At 47.4% G+C, this 21,599-nt stretch overlaps 1 protein-coding gene across 3 annotated transcripts in view; it reads left to right on the top strand.

The window, feature by feature from the left end:
* The window catches only part of lrp4 (low density lipoprotein receptor-related protein 4), a 106,914-nt gene that overhangs the window by 64,636 nt on the left and 20,679 nt on the right, over window positions 1-21,599 (top strand). For all 3 annotated transcript variants that reach the window (XM_070959844.1, XM_070959835.1, XM_070959852.1), the window contains exons 3-14: window positions 504-620; window positions 5,532-5,645; window positions 5,738-5,854; window positions 7,228-7,356; window positions 10,956-11,075; window positions 11,296-11,421; window positions 12,264-12,389; window positions 13,079-13,213; window positions 14,085-14,210; window positions 14,693-14,923; window positions 15,908-16,064; window positions 16,627-16,844. In XM_070959844.1, coding sequence (XP_070815945.1) covers window positions 504-620; window positions 5,532-5,645; window positions 5,738-5,854; window positions 7,228-7,356; window positions 10,956-11,075; window positions 11,296-11,421; window positions 12,264-12,389; window positions 13,079-13,213; window positions 14,085-14,210; window positions 14,693-14,923; window positions 15,908-16,064; window positions 16,627-16,844 — 1,716 coding nt within the window. The remainder of the gene's footprint in view (window positions 1-503; window positions 621-5,531; window positions 5,646-5,737; window positions 5,855-7,227; window positions 7,357-10,955; window positions 11,076-11,295; window positions 11,422-12,263; window positions 12,390-13,078; window positions 13,214-14,084; window positions 14,211-14,692; window positions 14,924-15,907; window positions 16,065-16,626; window positions 16,845-21,599) is intronic.

Genomic DNA, 21,599 nt, shown 5'->3' with positions numbered 1-21,599 from the left:
AATCTAATGCATGTTAAGTAAAGCTAGCAGATAAAGTTCACTGACAGCAGCAACTTTCTGAAACTAAACGAGTGCATGCAGCTGTAAAATGAATGTGTATTATGTAACACTGGAGGATCCAGTTCCAGCTAAATGTGTCAGTCTCATGTTTAGTGGGTCAAATTCTGGATGGATGCGAGATGTTGTTGTTCACTTCCTCCTATGCAGAATAGAAGAAGGATAACCTCTACAGATCTGGTGCTCAGTGAGATTTAATGTCGTCAAAGTCTGATACAACCCAGCCGCGTTAAAGGGCAAATGTTATCTCACATCACGACGTCTGTTAACGATGCAATTAAGCATCAGTCAGGCCCACAGCATGGTGCCATATTTGAAATATGAGACCGGCAAAATGATAGAGAGGTCTCCTCACCTTGTCTCTCCTCTCAGCCTCACTGTTTGTTTGTTTGTTTGTTTGTTTGTTCCCGCTGACTGACTTGTTCTCTGGCCTTGTTTGTTTGCAGTGCTTCCCACCTGCTCGCCACTGGACTTCCACTGCGACAACGGCAAATGTATCCGCCGCTCCTGGGTGTGCGACGGAGACAACGACTGCGAGGACGACTCCGACGAGCAGGACTGCCGTAAGTTCACCTCCCGTCTCCCGTCAGCGCAAGCAACACAGACACACAGTGGCAGTCACGTTGATATGTGTCACACACTCACACACGCACGCACACACACACACACACACAAACACACATGTAGAAAAACACTCTGGACCTGCACTGTCAGGCTCAGGGGGCTGAGTTATTAAAGTGGACAGATGTTTGAGGCAGCCATGTGCAATGAGGTGTTTGTTTGGAGTCTGAAGGAGTTGTCTGACGGTCACACACACACATGCACACATGCACAACACCCACAACACCCACACACACTGATGGGAGGTCAGCTCTCCCACAGTCAACACTGTGACCTTTGCCCTTGGTTTATCCTGTTCTTCTTTTGATTTGTGGAGCTATCTGTGTGTGTGTGTGTGTGTGTGTGTGTGTGTGTGTGTGTGTGTGTGTGTGTGTGTGTGTGTGTGTGTTCAGCCCAAAATACTCCTCAGCTGCTTGCCAGGCAGAATGCAGCCTGCTGTGGGTGTAGTAAGGAGTGTCAGTTTCAGCAGGCGTATTTGTGTATCTATGCATCGCTGCCTGGCGAGTAGATGAGTATGTGTGTGTGTGCGTGCATGAGTGTGCGTTCGTGTGTACTCTAGTATTTCTATCCTTGTGAGGACAATGTTGAGTTTGACAATGAGGACCTTTTCTGGAAAGGGAGAGCATCTCGTCTGTTCTTCACTTCCTCTTTCAGGAGTTAATGCTGCATTCAAGAGACGTCGGCAGAGTGGGAAGAACGGGAAAAGCTTCCGTTATTCTGACCTGGAGGTGTTCATGCGGTGAGGCCGCTTTCAGACCAGCGTGAGCCTTGTGTGAAAAAAATACAGCCTTAGTTCATTTGAACGAACCTGGCTCAGCTTTTGCTGCAATGCATCCATCCATCCAGACCCTGAACGCCAGCCCTGCAGCCACGTCATGTAAATGGTCTAAATTAGCTTCTTTTGCACATCGTTGCACATTTGGAGGGGTTGTCCAGTGTAATCAGAAGCAAAGAGAAAGTGTCATGGAAGTTGACATGTGCCAAACCATCTGTCAGGCAGGGAGGGGTCTAAAACTTGCTGTTGCATTGTAGGAAATGGAGGCTCTGGTCAGATTTGTAGTCCATGTTAATCACTGGTGCGTCCCTTTAAGGCCAGAGACAGTCAATGAGAGGGTCCCCACAAGTGTAGAAGTGCAGGTGTGTGTGTGTCGCTCCATTAGGGTGGAGCTGGATTCTATGAGGACATCGTCCGCTTTTAGTCTCCACATTCGCCCCTGTGACTCAAAAAAGCTCCGTATGCGCAGGCTGACCTGTGCGGATGTACACGCCGCACGCCGTCCATTCCATCGCGCCTCCAGCGTCGGTTTGGTGACTTAGTTTAATCACACTTAACACTGTGCGAGGACAGGAATAGTTGCAGGGGGTGACATGGTCCCGATGGAGAAAACACATGACAGAAAGAGTCAGTCAGTGTCTTTTTAATGACTGACTTCTCTCTAAAGATCAGCGCGGGGTCTTTTCCCCTCTGCAGAAAAGGATCGTCAGTCACCATCATGTTGCTTAACTCATTGCAAAGTGTTGATTTAATAGCAGTTTGCCCTTCGTGTAGCTCATGAAAGCTCACATCATCTGTTAAGAAGAGAGGACAAAGTTCACGCAGGACGAAGAGTTAGCATGCCGATTCTAATGCTAGCAACATGGGTGCAGTTAGTAAGCTGAGAGGAAAGCTTTGGACAGCTCTGACCTGTCGGGGGTTCAGACGACCGTCAGATTTATTCTCTGCCGACGGTGAACGTCGGCACCAAACTTCATTACAATCCGCTGAGTGTTTGTTGAGATATTTCTCTCTGGAAAGTGTTGCCGTCCATCAAGCCACAGTGCCTGAAGATTAGAAGATGATTTCTTGAAATGTTCTGCGTTGTTTAGGATTACTGGCGACGTCTACATTGAAGGAGCGGCTGATTTCCTCTCAGCAGAACGTTGGCGAAACTGCGATCGGAGGCTTTACAGCAAATACACAGTGATGGTTTTCCATCACACCTGCTGTGCGTGTGTGCGTGCGTGCGTGCGTGCGTGTGTGTGTACAGCAGGTACAGGTTCGCTCTCCCCCCTCTCAACAATTTTTCTCATCCAGTCATTTCGCCCCCTCCTCTGTTGACCCACATACTGTATCAGCAGCCAGACGTTGAATCACTTCCTGATGGGGGTCTATCTGCTGCGAGCCAGCTATGAATTTTTCATCTTCATGCCCAGTAAATTTCCCCCCTCCCTCGTTCCCCAAACTACTTATTATTTCATGCTTCGTTCTTTCTCCTCACTTTTTCACCCCGGTCCGTCTCTCACCTCGCGGTGTATTCACTCTCCTCGCGATGCGCTGGTTTTATTTCATTATTTAGAGACGGGGAGACAATCCTCCACGCTCGGCTGCAGCCGAAGCAGTTGTCAAGATTTCAGACAAACAGACTGAGGTGTGTCTCGCTGCGGATGTGTGTGTTTGAACATGAGATATTCTGAATTCTTGAAGTTTGAGAGAAATTTGGCAGGAAAAAAAAACCCACCAGGCACACACACACACACACACACACACACACACACACACACACAGGGAGGCACGTAATGACTCCCAGCAGCCTTTGCCCTTTGACGTTTGGCTTCTGTGTGAATGATGAGCATCTTGGGGGCTTGTTGACCTCCGACCTCCCTCTGTTTACCTTGCTGATGGGAGGGAAGAGGGAGAGAATCCATTCTTTTAAGCTGAATAATAGATTAAATGAGTCTGTTTGTCAATAGTCAAATTAAATTTTCATTTTGACCCACGGTTGGGCTTTTGTGGTTTCAAACCCTCTTGGCTTTTTGGGGGGAAGCTGAGGCCGAGCTGGCTGAGGGGAGCTTTGTGTGGGAGATAAACTGTCCGGGCTTAGATGTTGGACTGTATTTGCTTATCGCAGATCCACTGATTATTAGAAACTGCAGTATAGAAATGTTAAAGATGTGCCAGTGACCAGCTGCTCAGTGTGTCACAGCTCTGTCACAGCCGAATTTAAGGGATTCTTATGTAAAATAAGAATATATTTAATATTTAATTATTGCTTAAACATCGATATTGATATCAACCTGTTATGGAGATTCATTTTGAGGAGCAGATACTGTTTGTTTACATACCTCCTAAATTATTTTGTAATGCAACCTTCATTTTTTTAATTCACGCATTACATAAATTAGAATATATGCAGTCAAACAACTTGAAATCATCCATGCATGTCTCTCATGGACATGCAGGAGTAACTACTGTCCGCAGAGGTCTACACACACACACACACACACACACACGACTCCAGCAGCCTCGACTCGCGCTGTGATGCTGCAACACACCTGAGTAAAAATGAAAAATCTCACCGAAATAAAGAAAAGCTTCATCATCCTCTTCATCGGTCCCTCTGTTCTGCGGGCAGCCTTCTGTCTCTGCTTATCTCTCTCTGTTTGTCTCAGCTGTCCAACACTCACACACGGCACTGATAAATTATAGATTACCTCCTGCCAGGGGCCATCCATCATCGGCTCTCCTTGACGAACCTGTTCGCTCGGCCCCGGGCGAGCGTGGCCGGGCTTCGCCATCGATTGCGGTGGTAACAGTGGAAGGCGCCGTTTTGAAAATCCGTTCAGTCTTTTATCAATGGAGGTGTGATTAAAGAAGCAAGGCGGAGGTTTGAAAGTGAAACACTGTCAATGTCACAGAGCTGAAAGTTCAGCGGAGGGAGGGACGGACGTGCGTCTCACTGCAGTGTCAGGCCTGAAGGCATGAATCACAAATGTGTCTTTTATCTTGGCTCTCAAGGTTGACAGTCTGAGACATAAAACAAGCTGTTGGGGCTACGGTCCGGTCCATTAAACCAGTACTGAATTCAAACTGGTTTACAATTTAAAGAAAGTGGAGATTTATTAAGAGATCGTCTCCATTGCACCTTTGCTGCACGTTGTTAATACACGGAGGACACATGCAAAGACGAAAGGCGTCCCTCCTCTCCATGTTTCTTGCAGCAGGTTTTAACGTCCACAGTCATGGTCGCAGTGACATCAGAAAAGCGAGAGGAGCGTCTGACACCTTAACAGTTGAGCAGCAAACGGATCTGACCAATGGGAAAGCAGCCTTTTCGGTTTGGTGAACAGGGTGGAGGATTGACGTGGACGCGGCGGATTTAGCCCTGCTGTGGTTAAACCATGGGTGTTTGGGACATACTGAGCCTGCAGGCGAGCAGGAGGATTGAGGATTGAGCTTGAATTGTGGTTTGAGGTGTTTGTATGGACGCGCCTGATTCATTTTTCCTCGTGAAAACCCGTCTCTGTCGGCGTCTTTTGCGATGAACGCGTCTTTCTGCTTCCTGAGGGAAGAATCACCAAAGTTTGTACGGCCGCCCGTCGAGGTGCTTTGGTTTCACGTGTTTTTGTAAAGCATTCGTTACACATCTTGGAAAAGTGCTGCATCAATAAAGGTGTTATTATAGCAAATGTTTTCATCAGTGACCGTGAGGCAGCCACACACACACACACACACACGCGCGCTCTGTATGATTTCGGCCTTCATCCTCACTGTGTCGCAGTCAATCGGACGTCTTCTGTGCTGAGATTGAATGTTCCATCTGTGAGTGTTTGAGCTTCAGACCTGCAGCCTTCGGAGAGCTCAGCCTGTTTACGGAGAGGAAAATCTCTGTTTCTCCTCCTCCTCTTCGCTCTGAGCCTGACATGAAAGGTCACGGTCTCCCTGGTGCCCGTGCAGCTGTGCATATAATGTCAGCCGAGCTCAGGGACGGCTGCCTCTTATCTCATTCTTGTACAGTATCCGCTCTTTCCTTTTACTGTGTGTGTGCTCATTATTTGTCCTCTGAAGCATCTCTCGTCCTTTTTTGTCTCTGCAGCTCCCAGGGAGTGCGAGGAGGACGAGTTCCACTGCCAAAATGGCTACTGTATTCGCAGCCTCTGGCACTGCGACGGCGACAATGACTGCGGGGACAACAGTGACGAACAGTGCGGTGGGTGCACGCGCAAACGCCGGCATGCAAGCACGTTTATACTCACGTTGTCTCATAAATATGAGTTTGTTTGTTATTTTTGTCCATTCCAGACATGCGGAAATGTTCGGACAAGGAGTTCCGCTGCACGGACGGGAGTTGTATCGCTGAGCACTGGTACTGTGACGGCGACACGGACTGTAAGGACGGATCAGACGAGGAAAACTGCCGTAAGTTATTCAGAAAGACACAGTGAGACACTTAAACGCTTGTCAAGTTAAAGCAGCTGCACACTGTTGATGTTACTTTGTGGTTTGATGGTAGTTTCGAGCCTTTTTTACACCACTCATCATACAGATGTTGAATTATCTGATTGTAAATGTCTAAAATAATGGTTCGATCGAGGGACTCAGTGTCAGGCAACATTTACGCACAGAGAGACATCAACACGCCTCCTTTGGGCAAAAAAACCCACTTTGTGTATGACGTGTCTTTCTCTGGGGAGGCCTTTTCAGCCAAGCGTTGACAGAAGAGTGTCGTTTTATAATTGGGGTCAGTTCAGATAATTTATTGGCTGCAGCTAAAAACAAAATCCACCAATAGACGCTGCTCACGAGGAGCCTGTCAACCCATCAATCAGCGCGTCTGCATGCACTGCGGTGACTGCAGAAGTCATGTGAATGAAACGTCAAGCTTCCCGAGAGAATCCTGGTTGTTTATTTAGGTTTTTAAACCGGGTTTCCAATTGGGGTTTTAAAAGAGAGCAAGTGTGCCACAAAGACTTCAGACAGGGGACGGCGGGATGACAAGAAAAGGCGGTTCATCCTTTAATCCAAAACAATCCAAAGTGAGGATTCAGGAACTGGAATCGGTGATTCTAAATAAATGAGCGTCATGATTCAAAGAAGGGGAAAGGTCCAGCTACTGCATGAGACTGAGGCCTTTAAGACAGACCGTGCACGCTGTCTTTTGATCAGATTTGTGTGGCCAGACATCACCAGCCGATCTGCAGGGGCTGCTGCATCAGTAACTGCGTGCGATGGCGACTCGGCTTTCCAACATGGAAGCGTGAGAGACGGAGATCCATCGTCTCAGATCATCTCTGAGGACATTCGTGCTCTGTGTTGTCACCGCCCTGCTCATAGCAGCATAGATTATACTCGCCGCTCTGATACGCTTCTGTCACTCCTGATCTGATGATGTCACTGCGTGTTGCCAGTCATGCAAAAGCCGGTTTGATGCTGATGACGCTGATGCGTCCGAGCTGTGACGCATCTGTAGAAACTCCGTTGGAGTCACATGTCAAACCGTCCCAAAATGTGGCTTTTCATGCATTCTTTTTGCTGTCCTGACTTTCTAAAAACAATCTGGATGTGCCAAAAAAAAGGATTTGGACTGGCGGTCTGAGCGAGGCCTCAGATCTGACAGGAGCCAGTTTACGGCGGAGCGTGTAAACATGAGAGCTGAGCCTCATTTAATGTAAAGCTTCTGTCAGACTAGCAAGAGAAAAGTGGAAACTTCAAAGAGCCTCAGACCTCAGCACCATCTTTCCCAGCATCTGTTTTACACATCTGTATGCGTGTGTGTGTGTGTGTGCGTGCAGCCTCAGATGTGATGGCAGCCACCTGCAGCGTGGAGGAGTTCCAGTGTGCGTACGGCCGCTGCATCCTGGACATCTACCACTGCGACGGAGACGACGACTGCGGAGACTGGTCGGACGAGTCGGACTGCTGTAAGCCCCCCATCACTCACACATGAGCGCACCTCCAGCGCCATGAAAGCCCAGCACACTGCAGGTGTTCGTTAACCTCAGACACTAATCCGCTGATACATCAGCGTAGCTCCATTTTTCCCTGAACTTGTGCAAAACCTGAAACCTAGTCCGCTCTATCTTTAGGCTAGCTCTGAGCAAAAGTTTGTCTAAAACGATGGAAGGAGAAAGCTCATCGCTCATTGCAGTGGAGTGACTGATCCGGCCTGCTGATGCTTATTTCTGTTTCCAAACACACGCACTGATAAACACACAAGGCGAAGCTCCTCTGGGACACCAGTCCTCTCTCTCACCGTTAGTCTTTTCTCCCCCTCCTGCAGACGTCTACCCTCTCCATCCCCTCTTCAACTCTGCTTCACTCTCTTTCTCCCGGTGTGTCCCAAGGGCATTGCTGCACATGTGTCCCAAGTCCTCCTTGTGTCCTACAGCCTGCTGCCTTAGTTCAGCTGGAGTTTAAAGTACATCAGAGGCTCATCTGAACAGGAAGTTCCAGCATTAGTGATTTTGTGGCAGTTTCACCAGCCGACACTGACACTTAAATCTTGTGGGCCTGAAACGTCATCGCAAGAGTTATTTTTAACTAATTGTTTCACTTGAAAATTCTGAAACTGGAGTGTCAAACTGTTGTTTTATCGCAACACGCTGCGTCGGCTTCACGCTTTAACAGTCAGTGGACGTCAGGTTGAGCTCAGGAACAGCTGGTGTACTGCAGGCTGCTGCTCCACAGCATCTGTCAGAGCTGGAAAACACTCTGTTAGATCTTTCCTGTCACTGTAACACACACCCACACACACACACACACACACACACACACACACACACAGTGAAGCCATGGTCCTGATTAACACAGACTATCATGTTTCGCTCTCCTCACTCCGGAGACGCTGCCTGCCGCTGACAAGTCTCTCAGCGTCTCCGTCCTCACCCGCTCGTCTCTGATTTCTCACATGTTCGTTTGATTCGCTCATTGTCTATACGCGCCCGCCGCGTAGCTCCCCTCTCTCTCTCACACACACACACACACACACGCGCGCGGCGGTTTCCTCCTTTGATGTGTTTATCTGCAGCGCGACGGGCGCCGCTTCAAGGTTCTGTAACATCGTTTAGTCACGTCAGCCGACGCTCGCACTTTCTCACGTGCGCGTTTTTTAATTGCTGCCTCGCTTCTGGGGTGTTAAACTTCTTTTTTTTTGTTTATTTATTTATTTTTCTGGAAAGTTGAGCTGGCATCAAAGCTTTAAAAGTATGGAAAAGGCTCAGTGAAACACGTATCAGATCCAAATGAAGCAGGGCACACACCGTGCTTAGTGCGGCTCAGATGATAGAGATTTAAGGATTCTTCGCTCTGCATGTTTCGCTTTGGGATCACAAACCAACAAGGTCAATAGATCAGCCTACATCCTGTACGATGTGCTGAAACCAGCTGGACCTGCTGTCCCCTAACTGTCCACTTCCTGCTGTCCTCCACTCTCAAACTGCTCGTTTCTTGTCTCACTTGTGTTGTTTCTGCTCAGCGTTCGTTCAGAATATTCAGTTTTTCAGTGTTTAGTGAAAAAAAGACTGAAGACTGAAACATGCAGATAGTTTGTGGATGGACACACACACACACACACACACACACACACACACACACACACACACACACACACACACACAGAGGAGGCATTCCTCAGAGGCATAAGACAGCCCATCCTCAGACGGCATTCCTTGGCATCGACTCTGCAGACACATGAAGGGCGCTTTGTTAGAGAAGAAGCCTCTCTCTCTCTCTCTCTCTCTCTCTCTCTCTTTCTCTCTCTCTTTCTCTCTCTCTCTCTCTCTCTCTCTCTCTCTCTCTCTCGCCCCCCCCACACACACATACACTCACACTTCCATGCTTTGTTGCTGCTTGCAAACACTGATACAGCATAGCTTAGCAGATGAAAGAGCACAGCGTGTGTGTGCGTGTGTGTGTGTGTGTGTGTGTGTGTGTGTGTGTGTGTGTGTGTGTGTGTGTGTGTGTGTGTGTGTGTGTCTGTGTGACGGAGAGAGAGAGAGAGAGAAGGATAAAGGGTGGATGAATCATTTGAGTGTGTGTGGGCGTCAGTGTGTTCGTCGGCGTCCCACGCTGATTCTTGAGGGCTGTAAGTCTCTCTCTCTCTCTCTCTCTCTCTCTCTCTCTCTCTCTCTCTCTCTTTCTCTCTTTCTTTCTCTCTCTCTCTCTCTCTCTCTCTCTCTCTCTCTCTCTTTCTCTCTTTCTTTCTCTCTCTCTCTCTCTCTCTCTCTCTCTCTCTCTCTCTCTCTCTCTCTCTCTCTCTCTCTCTCCCCCCCCCCTCTCTCTGTGGGAGAGCCACCTGCTGTTTTGATCATCTCTCTCTTCCCTCGCCCAGCTGATAAGCCTGCGCGAGGATGCTTGAAGCTCTACAACGTTTCTCTTTTTTCTGCCTTTCTTCTTCTGCATTCCCTTGCTTGTCATTTTGTTCCGCCCTTATCTCCCGCCCACTGTAGCTTTGATGGGAGCCGGCTCGTGCTGTCAGGAGGAAACGCGCACACACACACTCACTCACGCACACTCGGGGTTTAAGATGCTTATGTTTGATTCAGCTTTAATCTCCTCGTCCACCTCCGTCCTCATCTGCTGCCAGTTTGAGCTTCACTTTGATCCGATCGCATGCAGAGATGTGGTGGGAGCGTTAAAGGTGGGACGGCTATGATCTCGAGTCAGGGATGATCACAAGGCAGCCCAAATAAACACAAACAATTAATGTTTAAGGGGAAAGGAAATATGACTGGTGCGAAGAGCTCTGTTTGCTCTTTTCTTTTGAACTTTTGAAATACTTCTTAGAGACGGCATTCAGAGAGGACAGGTGATCAGACCTCGTCCACTCTGATATTACACACACTGATAGATGGACACAATGGGACACTAACCAGCCTGATCAGACTGAATAGAATTTGGACACAGCCCAGGTTTTAGGAGCTGAGAGGACCCGTGAAGAAAGATGTTTTAAAGAAAGATGTTCCAAACCCCTAAAACAACATCATGTCTGCTCCTAACACGCAAATCAGAGAATCGCTGTTTCCTGTTTCAGTTTGTGGAAGTCTAATTAACAATCAGCAGGGCCGCAGCTACTGATTGTTTTCACCATCAGTTAATCTCACAGTTATTTTTCTGGGTAATTATTATTCGTCTTGTCGGCAACATACCTGTCACAACTCGTTGGACCAAAATTCTGAAAACATAAATTCAGTTTACAACAATATTAATCATAATAAAACAGCAAATAATCACATTTTAGACGCAGGAGGAGGAGATGCATTTTAGACATGATGATAATCAGAGAAAAGACTTTTTTATTTCCACCTCGTTAATTCAGTTAAGATCTTAAAAAGCATGTTTTGACCTCTTTTGTTCTAAAATCTTTTTTATTCCACATAAAGGTTGATTTCCAGCTGTCTTGCATGCTTTGATTTTCATGTGTCTGATGTCATTCTGTGTGTGTGTGTGTGTGTGTGTGTGTGTGTGTGTGTGTGTGTGTGTGTGTGTGTGTGTGTGTGTGTGTGTGCGTGCGTGCACGTAGCTTCCCACCAGCCCTGTAGATCAGTCGAATTCATGTGCAGCAGCGGGATGTGCATCAACGCCGGCTGGAGGTGTGACGGCGAATTCGACTGCGATGACCAATCGGACGAGAAGAACTGCAGTGAGTGGCTGCTTGCGTCAGAATTACCGAGCAGATGTCTTTAACGCTCTGTGCAGAGTTCTTCTCTGACTCCGACTCAGAAGATCTCAAACCACCTGATCGAAGAATGAACCAATAAACTGTTTGTGTGTGTGTGTGTGTGTGTGTGTGTGTGTGTGTGTGTGTGTGTGTGTGTGTGTGTGTGTGCGTGTGCGTGCGTGCGTGCGTGTCCGTCCTGCAGCCACGTCCATGTGCACGGCCGACCAGTTCCGCTGCGGAACTGGACGCTGCGTCCGCCTGTCATGGAGATGCGATGGCGAGGACGACTGCTCCGACCACAGCGATGAAGAGGGCTGTGAGAAAACTGGTAAGACTGGTTGTTGTCTCGTTTTCCGAAGCTAAATATAACACGAGCTTCAGTTGTAGTCATGACAACAGCTCAGAACAGCCCTCCTCTGCTGACAAACTCACTTTTTTTTTTTCCCCTTTTTCTTTTCGCTTGAGAAACACAGTTGCTTTCAGACAACAGGCTGATCAGTCTGGCACGTTCGCTGTGGTCAGACCGCAGGAAGTGAGATAGAAATGATTAAAGAACAGAGGAAAGTTTTGACTTCATTTTTGGATACTGTCCACGTACGACCTGAGCCATGATGATGAAGGAGTTCCACATCACTGTGCACGAACCTCCTGAACCCAAAGTTAACACGTTTGCATCCGCTGCACGCAACAATCTCCAGTATTTCTTCTGGAATGTCTTCCCGTGTTTCCTCGTTGCAGCACATGAAATATTCAAATCCGTGATGTCATTTTTATGGCTGCACATTTTTTGCATCATTTCCCCGTAGCTCTGTCTGCGCTGCACTCTGGGACTTTAAGACGTAATGACAGGCTCAGGGAGTAGGAGACGTGCATGGAAAATCCAAAATAAAACACTCGTAATAAACCTCAGTGTTCTTGTGACATGGCATGTTGGAGTAACAGCAGCTTGGTGAGTGAAAGGCTGAGTGGAGGAGTTGTTGCTGTAGTCATCGTATCTGTGTGTGGGACAGACGTGATGGTTGATTCAGGCGGTTGGACCAGTTCTTACTGTTGTATGAATGATCGTCTAACAGTCAGGGCTTTGGATGTGCACAGAATCTCATATCACTGTCGTAAATTAAAGCAGTCCAATCACAGTCCAGTAAGGAACATCATCGTGTCTCCCCACAGAGAGTCCTCCATGCGCTCCTGATCAGTTCCAGTGTGGGAACGGACGCTGCATCGGCCAGAGGAAGGTGTGTAACGAGGTCAACGACTGCGGGGACGGGACCGACGAGCACCCGCACCATGACTGCCGTGAGTTGATGCATCAGCACCTGAGCAGCAGCGTGAAGGCTGAACATTCAGTGCTTCAGTTCAGCCTTTTTCCTCAAAGCATCCGTGGAATCTCAAGTAGCGCTAAAGCTGCCAAAGCAGTGTCATGAAGACCAACCTGAGCATTAAACGCAATGGAGGTTCACTCAGGTTCATTAACTGTTGTCAGTGAGTGTCATTTGTCATTAGTCTCAGTTTAATTTCACATCTGACAGCTCGACTTTAGCCTCTTTTTACACTGTCAAATGCAGTGAGTGCTGGTACTGCATTGTTGCAAATAGCTTGTACTTACTGGGGAGTTTTCTGTGTTTGACTTATTACAGTGTTTTTTTATGCAATCTGTCAGGAGGTTGAAACAATAATAATAATAATTGTAAAAAGGAGAGCTCTTGCAGTGCCCAGAGTGGAAAGGATTCATGACTTGCTGCAGTAAATTTCTTAACACGTCTATTTTTTTGAAAGGAAAAATCAGTCTTGTGCAGCATGAAAGTGAAAGATTTCGGCCTAATGGTGGCGCTAGAGGAAAGGTCAGGCTCTCACCAGAATCATTTGGCACCATCCAGCGTGCATCAGGAACAGTCTGGACTGTCTCTGTTGAGATCTGTGGCTGCGTCCGCACTGAACCAGCAGGCTGTGTTTATGTTCCTGAAACGCTTCGCCGCTGCACACAGGTCCGCGCTCCAGCGAGGGCAACTGTAACCAGAATAACGGCGGCTGCTCCCAGAAGTGTCAGATGGTCAGAGGACTGGTCCAGTGCACCTGTCACACCGGGTACCGACTGATGGACGACGGCAGAGCCTGCCAGGGTACGACCGCGTGTGTGTGCGTGAGTGAGAGAGAGAGTGTGTGTGTGTGTACATCGCAATGCATTGAAAGTGAGTGAGCAGGCTGAGGGTGTGAATATTCATGACCTCTGCTGATTGGTCAGTTGCTGCCATGTGTTAAGCGTGTGATAGCTTCACTGACCTCCTGAATGTGATTTTACTAGATTCTCTTTGTGCTGCTGAGCAACTCGTTTCCAGCACTCAGGACTTTGTGTTCACAACTTTATGAGTTGGTCTTGGGGAGAAATGTATATTTCTAACATGTAAGGAGGATAGGGAGTCATTTAATGTAGTGAGTGAACCTTGTGTTGCCAAAGTAAAAGTTTAGATTGGACGTCAGGGTGAGTCCACGCCAAGGTAAATTAGTCGGTGCAATGAGAAAAGTAAGTGAAAAAACTAAGCAGGTAGTATTTTCTTAGCAAAATATTTCAAAAGAACAAGTTAGAATAATGAAGTAAGGAAAGAAACAGACGTTTCGCTGCACCTCGCAGAGTTTGTGTTCACTCTTTGGAGTGAGTTTGTCTTTATTCCAGCAGGGTTTTTCTCACAGTATGAACACATTTCCACGTAACTTCATGGAAAGTTGAGCTCGGGGCTGAGAAATTATTGATCAGGATTTGGTGTGGACCCGAAATTGGGATTTCTGCCACCGACCAAAAGCTCTGCTGCCAGAAACTCGTGGAGACACAATAAAATCTGCGTGACATTTGTTTCCAGACTCTACAGGTGTGTTCGCGAGGTCAAGAAATGAATTTGCCTCCTCTGCGCACTTCGCTTTGTGTCTTGAATTGCTAACCCCTCAGCATCTCTCTGTCCCTCCCCTCTCCTCCTCTGCCCCTGTGGTCTGTTCCAGATGTGGACGAGTGTGCTGAAGAAGGCTACTGCAGCCAGGGCTGTACCAACACGGAGGGGGGGTTCCAGTGCTGGTGCGTCCAGGGTTACGAGCTCCGACCCGACAAGCGCAGCTGCAAAGCTCTGGGTAAAAACACCGTACTGTATTTCAACCTTGACATGTGACCACGGAGAGTCTCCAAGGTTTGACCTCCAATAAAAACACGGTTGCATAGTGTTTATATTTGCTTCAGCAGTAACTGACTCCATTCCTCTGCCCCGGGGTCTTGGATTTAGAATGAGATTGGCTCATTCGGAGGGTCTGGACTAGATTTAGATATGCAGCGAAGGTAGAGTGCAGGCCTGGTACAGCAGCCCATCAATCTGCTGCAGACCAGAGTGAAACCCAGGTCAGGACTGTCTGTCAGGCAGCTGCCAGGACCCAGACCTTCGCCTCCAGTGAGATTAATGCTCGCCGTTATTAAAAGTGACCATCGCTCCTAACTCAAACTTTTTTGTCTCCCTCCGCTTTTCTGTCCAACTTTCACTTCCCGCTTGGCCTCTCCGTGTTTTGCTTTCCGCTTTAATTCACATCATCTCCGTCCCTGTCGGTCTTCCGTCCTCCTTCAGGCCCAGAGCCGGTGCTGCTGTTCGCCAATCGCATCGACATCCGTCAGGTTTTGCCGCACCGCTCCGAGTACACCCTGCTGCTCAACAACCTGGAGAACGCCATCGCCCTGGACTTCCACCACAGCCGCGAGCTGGTCTTCTGGTCCGACGTGACGCTGGACCGCATCATGAAGGCCAACCTCAACGGCTCCAACGTGGAGGAGGTCGTCTCCACCGGTCTGGAGAGCCCAGGTGGGTACGGCAGCCAATAAGATGCAGGTTCAAATGCAGGGCAACAGGCTCATTTATCATTTATCCAATTTATTCAAGTCTGCTGCTCTCTGCTCGGCAATACTTCTGCTCTCCCTCACTTCATCCATCACCTTGTTCATATGAGTTCAGCAATATGACATCAATACTGTTCAAACTCAGGTTTTTGGGGGGTTTTTTTGCTTCCTGTTTCTCTTATTTTCAGTCACCTTGTGTTTTTCTTTCCCTCTCTTGCTTCTCGCTTTCTTTCTCTTGAGCTCTCTTTTCATTTTGGTCTGCTTCACCCTCTTTTTTTCTTTACGTTTTATCTCTGTTTTCCTTTTACTTGCTCTTCCCATCTTAATCTTTCTCTCCCCCTCTCAGTTCATTTTGATGAAGCAGTGGTTGTTCAACATTGTGGGAAATACATTTATTTGCTGTCTTTCTAAAAGTGACAAGAGGACTGATTTTGTGAACACTGGTTTCCCAGGGTCCCATCTTCACTGTGAGGTTACAGGGCAACCAGGAGAGGTCACTATGCCCTGTCAATAAATAGTCTGGCACATAACCCCTGAAAAAACCACAACATTTAGTGTTTGTCCAGATAAAACCAAAGAGATAAGTAATTAGTGGTGCTGGTAGGTGATTTTGTTAGCTTTAGAGAGAGCCAGGCTAGCTGTTTCCCCCTGTTTCCAGTCTTCATGCTAAGCTATGCTAATATTCACTGTGCAGACATTAAAGTGGTATTGATGGACTGCTGTAACTCTCAGGATGAAAGCCAGTACACGTACTTCCCAAAGCTAGTAAAAGAAAGACATGATTCTCTTTGCCTTTCTTAGGGATCACCAAAACATTTAGAAAAATAACACCAAGTAAACAAACAGCGAACAAAAAGACATTAAGACATGAAAACATGATGTCATAGAACAGTTTACTGTAAAAGGGCTTCATATTCAGACTAATTTAAACTGGTTTTCTCCCATTTAGGTGGACTGGCCATAGACTGGATCCATGACAAGTTGTACTGGACAGACTCGGGGACGTCCCGCATCGAGGTGGCCAACCTGGATGGGACGCACCGCAAGGTGCTGCTGTGGCAGAACATGGAGAAGCCCCGAGCCATCGCATTGCACCCCATAGAGGGGTACGAGTCCAAGTCCACACAAACTGTATAATTCACCACAGATGGTTTCAGGTTCACACACACGCTCATATATACTGTATATATCCCCTCTGGATGCGTCCCAGTTGTAGTGTAGCAGCAGAGCAGGGATTAAAGTTTGGCAGCACAGCAGTGCCCACAGGCGAGCATCTGTGTGGAACAACTATTTCATGAAAGTGTGTTTTCATCCCCAGTTTCTCATGCCGCAGTGACAGGAGAGACTTTCGGATGAAGCCCCAGAGAAATGTTAAGCTCGCAAACTCATTCAGCTTATTAGGTAGCTCATTTGCATGGGATAATTGAAAAATATCAAAAAAAAAAGTAGCTCTTTCCTCCGAGGCCGGTCAGAACAGATGAGTGATGATGAGGAGGACATGAACGTCGAGGACAGAGGAGACGTTTTGTCATATCAGACATCTGGTGGTCTTGAATGCTGACAGCAGTCGTGTTCACCTCTTGACTCTAGCAGACGCCGCTCAAACAGCTTCACTCCAGCAGGTATAAACAAGCTCACTAAGTGTGGCTGTCCCACTTCCCTCCTCAGGAAGATCTACTGGACAGACTGGGGCAACACACCTCGCATCGAGTACGCCAACATGGACGGCTCCAACCGGCGGGTCATCGCAGACACACACCTGTTCTGGCCCAATGGCCTCACCATCGACTACGCCGGCCGCCGCATGTACTGGGTGGACGCCAAGCACCATGTCATCGAGAGGGCCGACCTGGACGGACGCAACCGAAAGGCCGTCATCAGCCACGGTAAAGTCCCTGCTGTCTGTGTCCTCTGGCTACGGTTGGGTATCAAGAACCAGTTCAAAAATGACACCAAACGAATCTCAAGCGAAGACATTTTACAGTTTCCTTAGAGGAAGCTGCTTCACAATAAAAGCCCTGTGGCCGGCTGGTGGAAAGCTTTACTCAAGTCAGAATATGAAATGTTATGTTTGCATCAACAGAATCTTAACTGCAGTTTTCATCACAGGTCCGAGCAGAAAGGATGAAATCTGTCACAGAGTTTTCTCATTGCTAATGCAGATTATTCTGCACGTGGATGAGGGGTTCAAGATGAAACCCTCATTTATGGAGATCTTAAAGAAACGCAGGCAGTAAATGCTGAGTTTGTTTTCTCTTTAAAAGAGGTGTATCATTCAAAACATACACCAAGCACACAGCTCATTCTCCCATTTGCACAAAATGTTCAAATAAATAAGATGTGTTTGGTTTTTTTTAACAATGTTTTTATTAATTTTCAATGAGAACATCGCGGGGGGGCCGGAGCCTATCTTGGCTGTCAACGGGCAGGAGGCGGGGTACAACCCTGGGCCGGTCGCCAGCCGATCGCAGGGCACAAACACACAACCATTCACACTCACACTCACACCTAGGGGCAATTTAGAGTCACCAATCAACCTAATGAGCATGTTTTTGGTCTGTGGGAGGAAGCCGGAGTACCCGGAGAGAGCCCACGCATGCACGGGAAGAACATGCAAACTTCACACAGAAAGGCCCGACCCGGGAATCGAACCGGTGACCTTCTTGCTGTGAGGCACGCGCACTACCTGCTGCCCCACCGTGCAGCCCCTTACATATAAAATAATAATAAATAAATAAAATAAACAATTAAATTGTCACACTCAGTAGCCTTACAGATAATCCATTATTGCTTGAGAAAGTCCACACCTCTTCAAATTCTTGTACTTTACCCCTAATTACATAGGTCAGCTTTTCTAATGTAACACACACTGCCATCTCTCTCTCCAAGACAGAGCAACCATCCTCCTGGCCTGCAGGAGGCTAAAGTTGATCAGAGTCTTGGGTATATCCCTAAAATACAAAGCTTTGCTACGCAGGGTACCTGAATACCTGTAATTTTACTAAGAGTGCGGACAACCATTTCCCAGAAAGCTACCAGCGTAGGACATTCCCATACACGAAGAATCAGGGTACCCTTCTCAGTCAAAGACTTCACACATGTATCTGGAGTGCCAGGGGACCGTTTATTGAGTTTCTCAGGGGTTATGTATGCCCTCATTAGCCACTTGTGCTGTAGCAGTTTCATTTGAGTATTAACGGTTTGTAATTGAGCTTTTGAACAAGCTGTCGCCCACTCAGCTTCTTTATTATCTTCCTTAATATCTAAACTCCATGCTCTCCTTCTATCATGACTAGATTCTTCAACAAGAAGATGCGTTAAGTCGGTTCAGGCGCTTTTAAAGTCTTGGATGCTCTTTTCATCGCCTGCCTTTGACCAGCACCTGATTGAATTCTGGTGCAGCGCAGGAGGTTTTCTTATCGATAATGTCTTGATGATCCTGTAAACGTGGAACATGAAGCTTTGTTAGTCGTGCATCCAACAGCCAGAAGTATCCTGAAGTTTTTTCATTAAACATGTGAGCACAAGAGATGTGGTGTACGGAGAGCTGGCTGCAGTTCAGATTCTCATTAATGACCTCACACAAACACACACAAGAGGATAGATGTAGGACGCAGCACGCTGATGCTACTTTATTATACCATGTGGTGTTAATCAATGACATATTTGCATTAAAGAGCCTATACATGTGCCTACGGCTGAAATGCACACACACACTGAAGGCCATAAATGACAACATAAAGCTGCGCATGCCTGTTTATGTTGTTGGTTCCTGCAGTGAAGCCTGAGCTTGTGCACTAAAATTGGGGATGTGGCATTTACAGATCGGAGCAGGCAGTGTTCGGATGTGTCACAAACACTCACTCTGGGCTTTGTGTTGCAGTCAGGTTTGTTTCTCGGGTTTTGTTCTGATACTTTGTTGTTTTCTGCCGCGTCACCCTGATCGCTGCAGATCAGCGTGACAATTTCATTCAGCCAGTAACACTTAACGGCAGTTTGTCAGCGGTCAGCTATTCAGATTAATGCAGAGGACTGTGAAACTAACGGACACAGACTCCAAATCATAAATGGGTGTTTTCAAAGTCATGAAATCAGTTCACAGTGGTCACAAAAAGGCCGTGGGGATGATGAGTTTCGGAGCGATGACGTGTTCGAAATTGTGAAGTGCGAGCACATGTTTCAGCAGAAAGAGAGCAGAAAGTGAAAAAAAAGAGTGGGGGCACATCAGTGACGAACAAGAGTGTGAAAAGAGAGAGGGACAGGGGAAGCGTGTGCGCGTTTGTGTGTGCGTGCCATCGGCCCTGTGAGCTCTCCTTAATGATGTGTGCTCTCAGGATAAAAGGCTGTAATTGGCCCTGTCCTTCCTCCACAGCCTCTGTTTGCTCAGACAACACACAGGACAAATGGGACGTCTGTGTGTGTGTGTGTGTGTGTGTGTGTGTGTGTGTGTGTGTGTGTGGTGTGTGTGTGTGTGTGTGTGTGTGTGTGTGTGTGTGTGTGTGTGTGTGTGTGTGTGTGTGTGTGTGTGTGTGTGTGTGTGCATACTTACATTCAGAGCTGCTCTGCCCAGGAATGTTAACGAGTGTCTATCTCCCTACACCTATAGTCTTCATTGTGTGTGTGTGTGTGTGTGTGTGTGTGTGTGTGTGTGTGTGTGAGAGAGAGAGCACGAGCTGGATGTGTGCCAGCTCCTCTGTCACTGGAGCTGGACAGCAGATGGGTGTTATGGATAACGCCACTATCCAGTCTGCACACCTGTGCAGCTTGAGGTGGGGGACAGGAAGAGAAAGGTGAATGTGTGTGTGTGTGTGTGTGTGTGTGTGTGTGTGTGTGTGTGTGTGTGTGTGTGTGTGTGTGTGTGTGTGTGTATAGGCATGCACGTGTGTGGATGTGATCACTGCCTACATCTACCTGAGGACAAACACTGTATGCTGCAGTGATCTGTCTGCTGCATGACGATACACTGGACAATCAGTCCTGTGGTCAATAATGGCAATAGACTAATGAAACAGTGCCCCCTTGTGGACAACAGCTCAGCTCACACATCTTACCACAATAGCTTCAATTTCACCAAGGAACAAATGTGTCGCTGAGCGCTGTAGTTAGTGTCCTTGGCAGTGGGGTCATAAAATATGAAGTGTTGGTCCTCTGGAGAGAAGACTTTATGGAAATTGACCAACTAGACTGAAAATTCATGTGTGCAGAGCCAATCTTATTCCCCGAGGGTGATGCTCGAGGAAAGCTTGTGTCCAAAGTGGACGTGGTTCTTCCTCTGGAGCGCATGAATGCGCTAAATTTCACGACAATCTAACCATATGTTTTGGTAGTTACATATACAAGTAATACATTTGGCCTAACGGTGACTCAATACAGTCATTACGATTCATCCTCTGAGGGTCATGAATATCCTCAACATGTGGGCAGTTCTCTGATACTACCACTAGGAGTCGCCAAGTCAGAACTTTAAAATTCGACATAGTGGCTTTTCGGCCTATACCAGTGGTACCCAAACCTTTTACACCATGCATCCCTTCAAAGGAAATGTGTTATCATCCATTAAGCCCTTTAGCAAAGCAGTTTTCTGTGTGATGAAACATGGAAAACATAGCCAATGAGACCTGCTGCATTTCTCTTTTTTTAATGTGGTGAATGTGGGAGTTATTCCAGTTCCTGTTGACATTCAGTGTTTGGAGAGTGTAAGATAAGCTGTGCAGAAAAAAAGACACGACTCCTCCCTATAAGCTGAGCAGTGTTCTGTCCAGCTGGAGGCGCCGGTGACCTGTAGATAGAGAGTGTGACAGATTCAGGCGAGGCGTGAAAGGACCGGGAGGTGCCACATGTAGATTAAAGGGGACATTACTGTGAAGGCTGGGTGGGACGTTTGATGCCCTGTCGGCCTGCAGCTGCTCCCTCCAGCTGTCCCGGAAAAAGAGGAGCAGGAGGGGTGGGCTGGGAGTGCGGGGACGACAAGAAAGAAGGTGACCGTATCAAAACCGGGCGCCTCGTAGCTGCCGATGACTCAGAGGAGGGAAGAGGGTGCACTGTTGGCTCCCTCATGGTAGGATAAGATCAGAAAACACACACACATCCAGCCAGTATCACCTCACACACACCTGGACCTTGTCTGAGGACAGGGGAAAATGTCTCCTTTTCAACTGTCTTGACTCATTCTTGAGCAAAAAAAAACACATTTCTGTTGTAATAACACATAAAATTACTTCATACACTTCAAGAAAAGTCCCTGTATGTCTGTTTTAAAGTGTAGAATTTTTATATTTCAGACAATAGCAGGCCACAATCAAGACACAATGCTAAGGTGCGAGCAGCAGGCAGATGTACTGTAATATAGAGGAAGGAAAACCAGGGCTTATACTGACATCAGAGTACATCTGTGCTTTGCCATGCAAGTAATTCAACTGAAATCTGAAATCTATATGTCTACAGCTCTCACACACCAGTAAGCATCATCTATGATGTAATGCTCGTATGAAACCCACATTTAAGCATGCAGGCAGGCAGTGTAGGTAAAGTGTCTGCAGCCAATAGAGAAAGTCTTTCTTCTATGTGACCTCTCTTATCTATAGTGCATGGTCAGTACCCTGAAAGCAGAGATAACTTATGATGAAAATGCAAACGGAACA

The sequence above is a fragment of the Chaetodon trifascialis genome, chromosome 1 (genome assembly GCF_039877785.1).
Source record: "Chaetodon trifascialis isolate fChaTrf1 chromosome 1, fChaTrf1.hap1, whole genome shotgun sequence".
NCBI classification, from domain to species: domain Eukaryota; kingdom Metazoa; phylum Chordata; class Actinopteri; order Chaetodontiformes; family Chaetodontidae; genus Chaetodon; species Chaetodon trifascialis.
The sequence above is the reverse complement of the archived record's forward strand: the minus strand, read 5'-3'. Positions and strand labels throughout refer to the sequence as shown.